Below are 14,580 nucleotides of genomic sequence, written 5' to 3' on the forward strand. Positions count from 1 at the left end.
AAACAAATTATATAGAGGAACTGGACCACACGTCTCTGCTTTCCAAAAGTAAAGCTCCTGCCAGCAACGCCAAATGTGGCATTCGACGTTTTGAAGGCTTCAATAAGATGAAGTTTTAGTTGAACTAGTGACAAGTTGCCAGTAACGCCACCCCAGGAATTTCACCTGGAGAGTTAGATTAACCTTAAAGTTAAAGCACACAAATTCATTACTAATGAAAGCTTGAGACTGGGTCCAGCATACAATTTCAATTCCTTTTAATTAATATATATAATCTTTAAACATGACTTCACAATAAAATATGTTCAACTTAAACAAACTCAATAAATGCAAACAAAAGAAAACTAACAGAGAAATTAAATCAAAAGTAATGGAGATTTATCCAAACTGATATAAATAATAAATATGTAAAGCAATTAAGCCAAACCAAAATAACTAAGAAAACGAATTAAACCCAAAAACATGCAAAGTAAACCACAAATAATATCATCAATGAGATCAGTTAAAAGTCGGTTAACTGAATAGATAAAGATGACACTGAAAACGAATTAAACCAAAAACATGCAAAGCAAACCACAAAACACAAATAATATCATCAATAAGATCAGTTAGAAGTCGGTTAACTGAATAGATTAAAATGAGACTGAGGATGAGGCAGCAGTCACCATACTCGGTGGCAGGTACAGCACAGTAGGAGATGCAGAGTAGGATGGATGTGTTGGCTATATAAGCCAGTGGGCAAAACAGCAGCCGGCCAACAGCAGCGTGAAGAGGGGGGGGAAAAACGTGCTGGCAGAAACCGCCCACACACACGTCAACCCTGCCATAGAAAAATACATTTGTTCTAGAAGCTGAACAACAACTGTGGTAACTTGAGTTAACGTCATCTTATCCACATACCGTCAGGAGTTGAATGAACATCAAAGGGGAGGAAGGGGATCGCTTGTATCGAGCAGCACAATTACGTGCGACTCGATCGATCAGCTGATCGCTCCCCGCTGCAACCGGCAGAGGAGGAAAACACTTGCATGCCCTACAATTGGGGCCGATACGGGAGAAGGAAGACCCGGAACTGCCTGAGGGATGGAAGCCAGTGTTGAGGACTTGTGCAAAGTTTAGAAGGTACACAGACGCAAACAACTACTACATACCAAACAACGGCGAGCTGCACGACCCAGCTAACAAAAGGCGACCAGGTGAGGCGGCCAGGTGCGGTGATAACAGGAGGCGGGGCAGTCTGGAGCTCCAAGGCAAGAGGGCTCCCAGTGCACAACCACTCACCTTTATAGACAGCGCAACCAACCGTGATGGGCCGGTACTGCAGCACTAATTAAAGGCCCATCCTGCTACAATATGATATATATACATATTATATGGTCCTTGAAGACCTCTATAAGGCAATTTACAACCTCTTCCCAGGAGGTTATGCTCTTGTATTTGTTCATTTATTTGTTTAGTTATAGCAACATTAATCAAAAGCTCCTGTATGGATTACGATGAAACAAGATTGGGTCAAGAATGAAACCACACGTTTTGGTGCTGAATCCTGGTCAGGGGGCGGATCCAGAATTGCCTTTACACTTTCTTGAACATTGCGAGATGAGGCGTATTTAACGGACCGATATCTAAGTGTGTTAAATGTGGTGCAGCTTGGTTGAATTCAAGGAGACTGTTGGGCCTGGGCGGAGGTATGAGCTCTAATGAGTACTACAACACAAAGACGATCTTAAGCTCTGAGAAAAAAGCTTATTCATTCATTATTTTATGATGCAGTTTTTAGGCATTAATTGAAGTTTTACGGTAATTTCTTGTATTTACTGCCTACTAGGTTTATCCTTGACTGAACTATACAAACACACGTTGTGATTATATAATGTGCATATAAAGTGTGTGAATGTATTCTCACTGGAGGGTAAATCAGAAGTTGTGTTTTGCAGCAACTCATCAATCTGTTGTGTTGTGGTTGTGCAAGTCCCACAGCCCTGCAGGTGTGTAACATTTCACTCCGGTTGTTTCCATTGCCAGTTAATTAGAAGCCTAATCTGATACTCACAGTTCAGCTTTAATACAATGACATCTGCTCATATGGGACGCGTGATTTCAATTGAGTATTATGCATATTTTCTATTTCCTTCTATTTCCATATACAGCCTATGTAATCGACTCCATCTGTGAAAAATAAGGAGTTCAATGGCATTAATTAGGGATGTTCTTGTGTATCTAGAGGCTCCACAGCCAAGACACTCACAATCTATAAATCAACACTCACTTCACAACGCCACCGAGGAGTAGGATGCAGTATGGGAGACAAAAAATAAATCATCAGAAGATTTTAATCATGACATAATTTCAGACTACTCTCAGCAATCATGAGCCGGTATTGGTGACAAGCTGTTTTCTTAAAATAGAACCCAGAGGGGTATATTCCATCCATGTACACCCTAGGTCTCCATATGTTTTATTCATACGCGCCCTTATAACCTTCATATAATGTAATTTGGCTGCTGCTTTGGGGCCGCACCCTTAACAAGGTCTGGAGGAAAAAAAGGAAAAGGGAAAAAAAATGGAAAAAGAAAAAAGAGAAAGCTCGTCAATTGGCCTCCTCTCTCAGTCGTCACTCAGCAGCGACCCGCCCCCGCCTTGTTCTCTCCGGGCAGTGGACGTATATAAACGCAGCGCTCCCGTCCCCCCTCCACGCCAGCCTACCCAGTAACATCTCCATACGACCACCATCATTACGCGGAGCTGTGGATGATGGGAGGGCGCACAGGCTCCCCGATTCCCTGAAAGCAAAGCCCACACAGCACCTGTTGTTCCCCACGACGATGAACGGTGAGTGCCTCTCTCGTGCCGGAGGGTTTGTGGAGAGGATGCAGGGCTGGTTATTTCTGAGGGAAGTCAATGTGTTTGCAGTGCTTCTTTTTTTCCATGAGAGATGACAAATATGCTGAAGAAAATGGATGGAAGAGGAGGAAATAGAAATGGAAATGAAATACCAGCCGCTTCCTCCTCTTCCTGCCTCGCCTGCGGGTGGTGGTGCTGCTGGATGAGGGAGGAGGGGAGGGGGGGGTGAATGTTTATCATGACATGTTGCTGTGATTTGACAGATAATGTGACTGAGATTTGACTCCAGATCAGCACCAGCACCCGCGAAACAGGATGCACGTCGCACACCAGCGGTCAACCTGGCTTTAGAACCTCCAGAGAGAAAACTTCGGTGCAGCAACAGGTGGCCTGGTTTTTTTCTTTTTCTTTTTCTGCGCGGGCCGGAGTCGAGATTCTGAGGAGGAGATGGACGCGGAGGAAAAAAGTAGGGCGTCATTCAGCACCGACGCGCTGGACAGCTCCCTGCACGTCGAGGTCTGCTACTTTCATTCAAAGCTGCGATCAAACACGCTTATTAGCTTTTTTTTAAATCACGCTGACGTGTCTGCTGATTATTAACACAACCAGTTCAATGCAGGAAGCTCAACTGGAGATTTTACCAGTGGCATATGCTTGAATGTCAAGAGCCAAAGCAAATGAAGTGATTATTTGTCTTTAATTAATACCAAATTGAAATTACTTTATTGGCCATCTGCTGTACGGGTGTACTCTTGTTGCCCTGCTCAGCACTCCTCTTTTCTCCAGTTTGCACTCAAGGACCCCCTCCTGCTCCTCCTCCTCCTCCCTTTCTATCCATCCTCCCTCGCTTCCTACCTTCCTCGGTTCCTTCCTCTCACTAAACTGTCCCCAGCTTCCCATCCCCCTCTTCCACTGACTCCCAGTCTTGTTGCATAGCTACCAGCTCAGAAAAATACTAGAGATGCGGGACAATCTGTCTGTCTCCTCTCTCTCCTCCCTCCCTCTCAGTCCAGTTGTGACTTATTGTGTAGAAAACCACACACACACACAAAAAACACTGCTGTGGATGTTATGCGCTCACACTTCTGTCCTTTTAGTTTTCACCTTTTGGAGTTTCCGTTAATTACATTTTGATATTTTCTACGTGTTTTGCTGTGACCCCCTCTATCTCTGTTTTTCTCTTGCTCTCGTTCTCTGTATATGTGTGTTCCTCACCTCCTCCTCCTCCTGTCCCCCTTTTTGAGAGGAGATGAAAGGTTAGCATTACAACAACAAAGGGAGGATGGAATGTCAACAGGCTTCAGAGAGAAATAGGTTGAGGGGTAGCACAGAGACAGGAAGTGTCTCCCATCTCCAATATCTAAAGTTCACAAGCTATCAACACACCACTCGCCGGTGGTCTAACGCTCTGCATGCTCCCTCCCTCCTAATACTGGTGATATAATCAATATATTATATTATATATTTTCTTTAACAGCAGTAGAGTGGAGGGAATGTTGAGGCGTAAGTACTTCGAGGCCCGGTGGTGTAAAAAGCTTGTCCCTTTTTCTTTCTTATTACAGATTGAAGCAGTTGACGTGGACAGTGAAAGGAGGGGACGAGGAGGGAAAGTGTTGGTGGTGCTGAGTGGAAGACTAGTGATTTTGTTGTGACGCTGATGATAGAACAACAAGTCCCAGTCTGCCTCTCAGCACAAGCAAGGCTCTTCAGTCCACGTCAGCCTGCACGCATCTTAGGTTCAGAATCTGTTTCCTGGCTCACTGCTGGCTTTATTCTGAAAAATGTGAAATCTGCCCTTTAAAACTCACGCTGTTCTGATCCAGCCCTGATGTGTAACGTGTGTATTCAAATATGTTAATTACACTCAAAATTGCAATCAAAAGCATAATTTAACCTGGTGATATTCATTGAAAGCTGCTCCATAACCCTGGGGAAATTCTGTAATAATGACACACAGGAGCACATTTTGTCCTGAATAGACTCAAATAAACTGGTATTACTGTTTTCAGCTCATGTGTAAATGTTCATCCATTAATCTGTGCTGCAACTCGCCTTTCGTATATGTGAAATAAAAACCTCTCAATTCAAATCTCTGTTTCTGCATTTTCTCACATCAGTACCAACATGACGGTTAGACCTGAAATCCTCTCATTCAACACACACTGGATGCAGAGAAGATAACAAAGAAAACAAAGCCCTCTCTTCACTCCACTCTGCTCTTCTATAACATATGAGCCTTCCCTAATGAGATGACCCGCTGACAGAAAACTAGATGCTTTACTACTTCAACCTATTTGTTTATTCGACAGGGACATTGTTGTAACAGGTCGGAGGAACTTGATAAACATGTGACGTGTGTCGGATCTCTAGCCAAGGCTGACTTGCAATCCCTGGATCTGGTTCAGCTTTTCAAATCCAAAAAGTTCACAATACATTGTAGAATGAAAATATAAATGAATCAGACACAGACGAAAAACATTATCAAATGAGTAAAGTAATCATATAAGATGACTGAATTTGACATTTAATGTCCTAAGATCTTTTTATTCTGTAGGTAGGAAATTTCCCAAAATCAGTTCCTATGTGTCCTCCATCAGTACGAGGGGTATACATCTCAAGTTGTTAGCACTTCTCTATGTTCAGTATGTGACGGCTCGGACTAACCCTAGTTATGCAGGAGAGGTCAACATGGTGGTAATACACACAAGATAACGACGGTATAAAAAAAAAACTATGAGAGTCCAGTGTCAGGATCCAAGTGTGAGTCTGACCTGAATTTCTACATGTGACACTGCTGCGCTGCATGGTGTGAAAGAAGACCACGCAGTGTGAACTTAGAAGTAGTGTTAGGTCCCTATGGTTCAGAAAAAACAAGGAACAAGCATCTATCCTTGTGAGTAAGTGTTTTTTCTTAGACTGTGCTACATTTTAGTGCCAATATTTAGTCTTCATTTTAAGATGGATGCAGATCCGGGCTGTATTTTGAGCTTTGATTCATAAATTAATCGTTTAATCAGGTTAGTAAACAGATACAAAAATCAGAGCAAATGATATACAGTCACCACAAAGACCCAGAGGTGTGTTCACACATCGGTGAAGACACAAGTCTGATCCTGCTCTCTGACACCGTGGTCATGTGGTTAAGAGAAAATTAACTGACAGAAGAGAAGGAAAATTACAGTAACAGACACAGACAAATAACACCAACACACTAAGAGACTGTAGAATATGCCAAGTTCCACCGGCCTTAAACATACAGTGGAGAGGAGGAGAGCGTAGATAAACCTATTGAAATTCATTAAAAACAATATGAAAACATACAACATACTATTTATTCTCTTATAACCTGGATAGCTGTATGACATAACTGACTATGCCTCCCCAAATATGAATGTTTGGCAAATATGGTGTTTAGAACCTAAAATTGAGCTAATTTCTCATTTCTAGTTACTTTGATTATATTAAATCCCATGAGAGGGATACAAAGTAAGGGCAGTTTCCCCATTTTTAAAATCCTAAGCTGACATGAAGGCCTGAGGTTCCATCAAAATGATGAATCATTTTTATCTTTACTGAAAGTTAAGAAAAAAAATCAATCCTGTCTCCAGCTCCTGTTGAGATTATCACTAACAATGTGTGCTGCCCCTTTTTTATATAGACTCTATGGTACGGCCATGAGTTCATGGAGGAAGGTCTCTGCAAACGTTTTAATTACGAATGCATTGTATATATAAACAGGGACTGGCTTGGGTTGCTAAGCAACACAAAATAGTAAAGTGCATTTGTTCATTGGCCAATAAGAATCCAGACAAAGTTACAAGGTTTTGGAGGAAGGTCCCAGGAAAAAAATAGATGGTGAGGATTCTAAGAATACGATCTCATAGAGGTGTTTCAATTGTATTGTGCATCAAGACGTTTCCCTCTTGCATCCTCATAATGATCATAAAACACCATTGGTTGATTAACTGCTGGTTTTGGCTCATACAGGACATTCAAATCACAGATCAATCTCCTTCTCTAATGTAAATTAAAAAAGCTACTGAGGCTGGAAGCAGTGATAATGATTGTTTTATGATTCTTTCAGCTTGTAGAGCTGGTATCATCATTTTTACATTTGACTGTATATTTCTGGGTAAATACAAAGAAGGGCGAGAGTCTGATCACTTTCAGGGATGAAGACATGCTCACCCCAGGCACCTGTGACCACCCCTCACTGGCAGGGGACAGAATCACACATCACAGGCCCATATGGTGCCTCATTGTGACCAGACTCACATTCTGCTCATAAACTCCAGTTTATAATTGTTATGTCCGGATGATTCGATCTGTTGCCAGGAGTCCAGGCAGATGGTTTCACAAAGAAAGACAATGGTAGAAGATAGTGCGAGAAATGCACAACAGGTGACAAACTGCATCACATGACACATTTCTCAAGAGCGCAGACCTTGTGTAGTGCATGTCCTTCCTCCTCGTTGTCGTTACTATCTGGGCGCCCAGCCTGGCGTGATGGTATGCCAACTGTTCCCCGACGTCTGTACTGGCACCGGTCACCAGCAGCACCCTGCCCCCTCGGAGGGACTCAGGGGGCGGGCAGTCAGCATGTGGCTGCATGTGTGGCCAGGAGGGGGGGCAATCATGAGAGGAGATTTCTGCTCTCCACCAAAGCGAGGCTGACATTTGACGAACAGACACAGATTGAGCTCAGACCGAAGCTCCACCTCACGGCAGATCGTTATTGGCATAAAAATAATTGCAAATGTCTGAGCAGGGTCAAGTCTGATTTCATTTTGTTGTTGCCGAGTCATTTACAAACATGCAACAAACCATCAACATTTATTGTAGAGATTAACGAAAGGCAGTCATGAGTAAGTATATGATCCTATAATCATCTTAAGATGCACCAGTGACTGTAGGACAAAAAGCTGCTGCTGCACAGTCAGTGTGTGAAGAGTTTTGATAACTCTCTTTATGAGGCACAACTTATAGTGAGGATTATGATGAAATTGAGTTTATATCGAGAACCTGCTGCTGTAAGATGAACTTATTCAGATGACAGCGATCCTTAATTAGCTACTGTGTTAATAGTTTCTACTCTTCTGATTCATTGGCCTTAAAATACAGAAGCTAATCAGCTGTTTGATTAAAACTGGCAAAGAAATTGTGAAGCAACTGAACTAGAGGGAACCTTTATCTTTAGGAGTTATAATTCATTTTCAGCATTAAAGTGGAAGTCAACAGGAGATGGAGACGTGATTGACGTGATTGATTTTTCTTCACTTTCAGTGAAGATAAGGATGATTAATCATTTTGATATAACTGCCTGCCTTCATGTCAGATTTGGATTTAAAAAATGGTGCAACTGCCCTTACTTTGTATTCATCTCATGGGATTTAATATAAACAAAGTAACTAGAAATTAAAAATTAGCTTGATTTTATGTTGTAAACACCAAAGTGAAAGCTTATGTAATATCAATAACTATAGCAATGTAATATTCATTAAGAGCAATATAAAAAACGTTCAAAATACATTGATGTAATGCTTATGCAGTGAGAAAAGTGAGGAGGTAAAACATGTCACTGATCTATAGGATTTTCTAAATGTTTTGTTGAAGTGTTTGACATTCTCTGATAATGGAGGAGAGTTTAAAATCACATCCTTCACTCAGGAGCAAAAATCTATCAGTTAATAAAGTGACATTTATTATGATAATTATCAATACAGACTGATGTGAATATTTTTATGTTGGAATCGTTTTTGGACGTTTCAATGAGCCCTATGCTGTAGAGACTTTCCTCTAGTCTGAGTCACGTTGAGCGTTTCTTGTTTTATAGGTTTAAACTTCAAGCAGCACTACATGTTGGAACCTGACATGTGTCAACACAACTTGACAGTGCGTCTGCTCACCTCTTGCAATTAGGTTTACATTTTACTGGTACACGTTTGTCATGTTTTATTTATGCAGAGAGGCTGAATGAGCTGTTAGCTGTGGTAATCAAATATGGTGTTGTTTCACAGTAACCAGTTTCATGTGTTGATAAACCTGCAATAAATAAAGGAAAATATTCACATTGCCAAAAGTTAAACTGTGGCACTCTATCAGCAATGTTTAGTCTCAGACACACGAAAAGGAGGTCCTGAGATCAGAACCTTGGATTGTGTATTATATCTTAAAATGTAGCATACTGTTAATTATGTAAACAGACGTCAACTAATAGATTGAAATCCCAACTTCTATTAATTTCACAGACCTCTTTAAGTGCTTCTTATTAACAAAAAAGATATGAGTTGCTCATGTTCCTAATCTTATAAAAAGTTTTTAATTGAGTGATTAAATTATGTATTGTGCTTCTTACCATCACGAATCATCATAGGACAAAGTATCCACTGCAAGGGCCATTGTCAAATAACTGGACGACAAAAATCACTTTCGAGCAGCTTTGTTTAACGTTCATAAAAATGTCTCAAGATTATATTTACACAACAAAACATATTAAGGGACACAAATAACAATATTTTGAGGCCTGAATAATATCATTTCACATTGTTTTCATTTTTGGCAAATAATAAAGACTTCAGTCCAAAATACTAAACAATGTTGGTGGCCAATTTGAACTACATAAATAGTGTGTAGCACAAACACCACGGAAACAACTTTACATCAACATCAGCAAGTCTCATATATTATTATAATGTAAAAACAGAAATATGATACATGACATTTTAGATGATTCTGTGTGTTTTTTTTAACCATGATGTGAGAGAGTCTGATCAGTGACTATAGACTTCAGCTGAAATCTGATGATGGTAAAATTAGCAAACTGGATGAATGATTATTACGTCTGACCAGTGACGCACATAAAACACACCAGAGGAGATTTGCTCAAATGTTACCGGCGGCACAGCCAAATATTCCAGACGAAATAAATAGCACAGGCATATAAAAGTGAGATCAAATATGAATAAAACCCAGGTGTATAGGTAACAAAGCTAAATTCCTTCGGTTCGATGTGTATCTTAGAAAAAGTTTGAATTTGGAGTTTGAAAGTTGCACTATACAAGTGTGTTTGAACCAAATCTAACGTCAAGCTTCAGGTCATCTGTTGGGCTATACAACCGTTCTCAGATCTGTTTTATTTACACCAAAGCCGACCTTTGAGTCATAAACCAAGGTCATCTTAAAAACGGAGACTCCAAAACCAAGATGTCTCGCAATGTAAGTGTTTGTCTCTGGAGGCCAAAAAAACTTAAAATAATAAAAAATGAAAGGGGGATTTTGATCTTCGGCACAGTGTCTCCCACTGCAGGGGGACTGGAATCTGTAACACTTTAACAGGTAACGACTGGTCGGGACATAGATGAGCCATCAGCTGAAGATGAAACCCGCACAGTCAGTTCTAGGTGGTCTTGACTAGATCGTAGACATGGACGTGAACGTCATCGTCATATTTAATGTAATATACCGTGGGTTTCGCTGGGACCTGGTAGATGACCAATCCTGTCCTCTTCAGACCGTTATCTGTGACATACTCCACCTGTTTACCCACAAGGCTCTCTGGCTCCTCACCTGGCTTCCTGTCTGCTGGCAGCAGGTGTTTGTTCTCTGGCGGAGAGATGGATAGACAAAAAGGGAAAAATGTGAAAGAGGTGATTTCATTTTAAAGCAGACAGAGTTTAAACATATGTAAAAATCTGCTAGGTTAAGAATTCATTTATATTCAGTTTGAAGGAGAACCATAACACCTTACAAACTTGGCGTCGGTTATTTTTTAGCCTGGTCTCCTGCAACTCCTACTGGATAGTATTGTCACCTCATAATAAGAATGAACCCTCTTCCCCTTGACCTAATAGGTAACTTTGCATAAAATGTAAACTAAAAAAGGGCAAAGACTTTGGATTTTAATAAGACGGCATAACTATGTAAATTTATCCTATTCCCCAACTCCCACCTTTCTAGGAGTACTCATTTTGGTACCTGATTCCGGCAGGACACGTAGATCTCCGTCCTTGTAGTCGTCCCATAGCTGGTACATGTACAGCACTGGGTCCTTCTCGTAGGTGATGTAATACCAGTGGGTCATGATGGGGGCTCTGGACAGTACCATGCCTCGCCACTCGTTCTTCTCGCCATCCTCCTTCTCGAACAGATGCTCCACAGCTCGGCCCACCAGCTCCTCCGCCCCCGGAGGGACCTTGATCTTATTATTCACTGCAAGAAAGACAAGAAACTAATGAGCATTTTAACTGGAAAACTTTATGGAAACCCGACGATACGGTAAATTAGGAACAATATCCGCAAAAGCAATCAGTTGGGCTTTATATCAGCTTTACAATAGCTCATGGATATAAGAAATGTATAATTATAAAATGATTTGTTCAGGATTTGATTTAGCCTCAACTTAAAGTTTTAACGTTTGAGACAAACCGTCAGTGGCAGACTAAAAAACACGGGTATGTGTCATGTGTCAGTCAGTGTTAGGAACAGGAATAGTCACCACACTAGACCTGATGCAGAGACAAACTAAATCTTTAACAGAAAATCTTTTAAAACAAGATGTGCAGTTTAATTTCAATCTAAACACTGCAGAAAGGATCTACAGAAGAGTTACATAAACAACTAGCACTTAATTTGTATTAAATTAACCCCAAGCAAAGCCATAACATGTCCATGAAGAGGGAGATGCCATTAAACTCACCGATTTTCTCTGTCAGCATTTGCAGATTAGAAACCCGGTTGTCTTTGAACAGCTCGATGCCATAGACACAGTCAAAGCCGTCATATTTAACCATGTAGAGGGAGCTGTTGACAGTGAGACGCTCCAGCACGGTGCCTTTCCACTTGGTCATGTTACCCTTTTCCCTCCAGTTGTGCTGGATTCTGTGGCCAAGCAGGTTATCAGGGTCTGCGCTCAGGGTCGGGGTCGACGTCGCGCTGTCACTGAGCTCGCCACTGCTGCGCTTCCTGGGAACACGGAGGGAATAAGACCAATGGAAGCGTTGATAAATTAGTTGCAGATCGAGTACGATGTATTTTTTAGGGTCATTTTTGGAGCGATTCTAGTTTTGGGGTATTTGTTTTGACTAAGGCGATCTCTAAGATAACATATGAACAGGTACATCACCTTTTACCAAACATCTGGGATGCCATATGGATACTGTCGCCCCTGATAGTGAAAATTCTATTCTACAAAACTGTCACATGTACACAAAGAATAGTGTGAGCCTGTCACACATTAACACAGACACACATATATATAGTTAAACTATTACAAGCAATCATATAAAACATGACTATATATATTTTCTGTGTGAAATGTCTCATTAAAACTATTTTACATATACAGATTACACAATATAAACTTGGCAGGGTGACTTCACAGAGATTCTGCGATTAAGGTGCAAAGTGTTGGGTAGTAAACAATTATTGTGAAGATTTATCGGAGCTAATTTAACTCATTGAAAGTATCTGTAGTGTCTATAATTAGCCACTGCCTTAAACCTTGCAGTTACTTTACAGATTTATGATTTGATGACAAGTCTTTATGATTTCCTGACAAACCCAACTCAAACCCGGATAACTTTGATTTTAATGATTGTCCTAACAAGCCAGAGTAAGTTCCGAAGAACTGATCATAAAACATTAATGAATAGAGAAAAAAAGAGATTTAATATATGCACGTATAGAATATAAAATAGGTCAAATAGTTTGGGGAAAGTTTCAAGTCAACAGAACTTAGGAGGAATGCAGAAAAACAAGGTAAATGTGGGGCATCATTTGAAAAAGAGTATATGGGAGTATTTCCTGCTGTGGGAATGAAGGTATACTGTGAAACCCTGTGAGTTCATCCTGGACCTACCTGCCCCGTTTCTTTGACATGTTTCCATATATTCACACCACCCTGTGACACACAAGACAAGTCAGTTAGTGAATGTGACGAACGCTGCCATGCCTCACTAACCTGTCAGGTCACAACAGATCACACGTTATTCAGTCTTTTCAAACAACAACAGAGCTGTGTCTCCCAGCTGCTCCTCCGCTCGCTCCTACACATGCAAATCAACACGCAACACCGGATGTAAACAACCTAACTGCGACAAGCCCGTGCTAATGCTAGCTCAATGCTAGCACAGTAGTATATTTAGACGGACAACTATATAGGCTAATAAATATGTAACTTCACCTGAGCTAGCTAGAATGACTGTCGACGTATCCATTACTGTCGGGTTTGCTGAGCTGCGGTGTGTCTATAATTAGAAGCAGCTATTAGCTCATGTTGTTAAAACCCTTTCAGACCCGGTTTGTCATAAATTAGAAACATTCGCGAGAATTCGCCTCCTGCATTTCTGGACATACGCTGGCGGAACAAAAGGAAACGCTTCGCCATGTAAAGCTCGGCTTTTTGCATCTTGGTGGCAGCGACCGGGTTTAGCGGAACACACAGGGACTGACCGTGACAAATAGAACAGTATCTATAACATGGTCGACAAGATGAACAAGAGGGAGCCGCGGGAATAAAGTGTTCTTCCTACCTGATCTCTAATTTCACATGTGTTTGTCTTTGCAGATTCCACCGAACAGGGGCTAGTAACGCGGAAACGACTCTGGTTCGTGGACTACAAATACCAGGATGCACTCGCGGATCCCAAAGCACTCTGGGACCTGAGGCCAGGTTTACTCACTTTCCTTAGGTTTACTTCCGTGACTGAAAACTCCCAGAACGTTTTATAGTTTTCTGTATTTCGCAACCAGGTACATTGTTGAATTTGTATCATGTTACATGTTGGGATGTTATGAATTTGATGAAGCAGCAAAAGTCCCAAAACCATATTTCCCATCATCCTACCTACATTAATTCCACATTTTCCTCCAGTCGCTGTGACCCGCCTGCAAATTCCCACTTTTGTGAAGTGTACAAATATTTTCCATAACTTTTTTATTTAAATTTCACTTTTTTTTATACCAAATACATTTTAAATCTATACAATACTGTATCTCACATGCATGTATCTTTCTTAGAAAGCTAAAATAAAGAACATTTAATAGTCAATGTTTGTTTGTTTATCTCACATACCTAAAACAAAAAATAACAGCATTATTTTGTCACTGTATTTTTATTGTTTGTTTATAATTTGTCTTACATACTTAAAACTATCAGTTTAAGTTTTGTGTTAGCCTATAGCTATGACTAATTGTTTATTCATTTAAAATTCTTCGCACATGATTTGTTCATTGATTTTATTTTGGGATCAAATACTTTCTGTGATCCAAATGATGCTTTCCTTCACAATGCATGGTAACTCATTGTGTTACCATGTTATCGGACATTTTGACACATCTAATTAGATATTTGCTTCCTTTTTTAACAGCAAACACTGCAAACACCATGAATACATGATCAATTTGACAGGAAACTGCTCCAGATGTGTCTTTAATTTGAAATGTTTGCTGCCATTGAACAAGGAGGGGGGGATTGAGTTCATGGCATGTAGCTGAAATGCTTATTTCTACCACAAGATGTCGTACTAAACACAAAGTCTGTGCCCGCCGGCTCTTCTAGCAGACTTCAGATGATGGACTGGCCGGTGTGCAGAGTGAATGATGCAGTACCCTTGGGGGCCTGTCTCACAGCTTTTTCAGGGTGAAATCGTTTTGTTTTATCTTCTGCCAAACAATCTGTACGTGTGTGACTCAGCTGCGATGTGGAAAATCAAAAAAGAGCATCCACCCAATCACAGG

At 40.7% G+C, this 14,580-nt stretch overlaps 1 protein-coding gene and 1 long non-coding RNA gene across 4 annotated transcripts; both read right to left on the bottom strand.

The window, feature by feature from the left end:
- Positions 1–240: 240 nt before the first annotated feature.
- Positions 241–1,348, bottom strand: LOC133969004 (uncharacterized). The gene is made up of 2 exons (XR_009924160.1): positions 901–1,348; positions 241–820 (listed from the first exon to the last, which is right to left on the bottom strand). It is a non-coding gene; the product is annotated as an uncharacterized LOC133969004 (long non-coding RNA).
- A 7,921-nt stretch (positions 1,349–9,269) lies between these two features.
- On the bottom strand, positions 9,270–13,499 carry LOC133968694 (spindlin-W-like). Of its 3 annotated transcripts, XM_062404871.1 has the most exons (5): positions 13,374–13,499; positions 12,701–12,742; positions 11,540–11,805; positions 10,819–11,052; positions 9,270–10,446 (listed from the first exon to the last, which is right to left on the bottom strand). In XM_062404871.1, exons 2-5 carry the CDS (start codon positions 12,718–12,720, stop codon positions 10,241–10,243), a joined length of 726 nt encoding a protein of 241 aa, XP_062260855.1. In that variant the 5' UTR covers positions 12,721–12,742; positions 13,374–13,499; the 3' UTR covers positions 9,270–10,240. The 3 variants fall into 3 exon arrangements, with proteins under 3 accessions (XP_062260855.1, XP_062260857.1, XP_062260854.1); XM_062404873.1 differs by lacking the exons at positions 12,701–12,742; positions 13,374–13,499 and adding an exon at positions 12,803–12,994; XM_062404870.1 differs by lacking the exons at positions 12,701–12,742; positions 13,374–13,499 and adding an exon at positions 11,966–12,035.
- Positions 13,500–14,580: the final 1,081 nt, after the last annotated feature.

The sequence above is a fragment of the Platichthys flesus genome, chromosome 14 (genome assembly GCF_949316205.1).
Source record: "Platichthys flesus chromosome 14, fPlaFle2.1, whole genome shotgun sequence".
NCBI lineage: Eukaryota > Metazoa > Chordata > Actinopteri > Pleuronectiformes > Pleuronectidae > Platichthys > Platichthys flesus.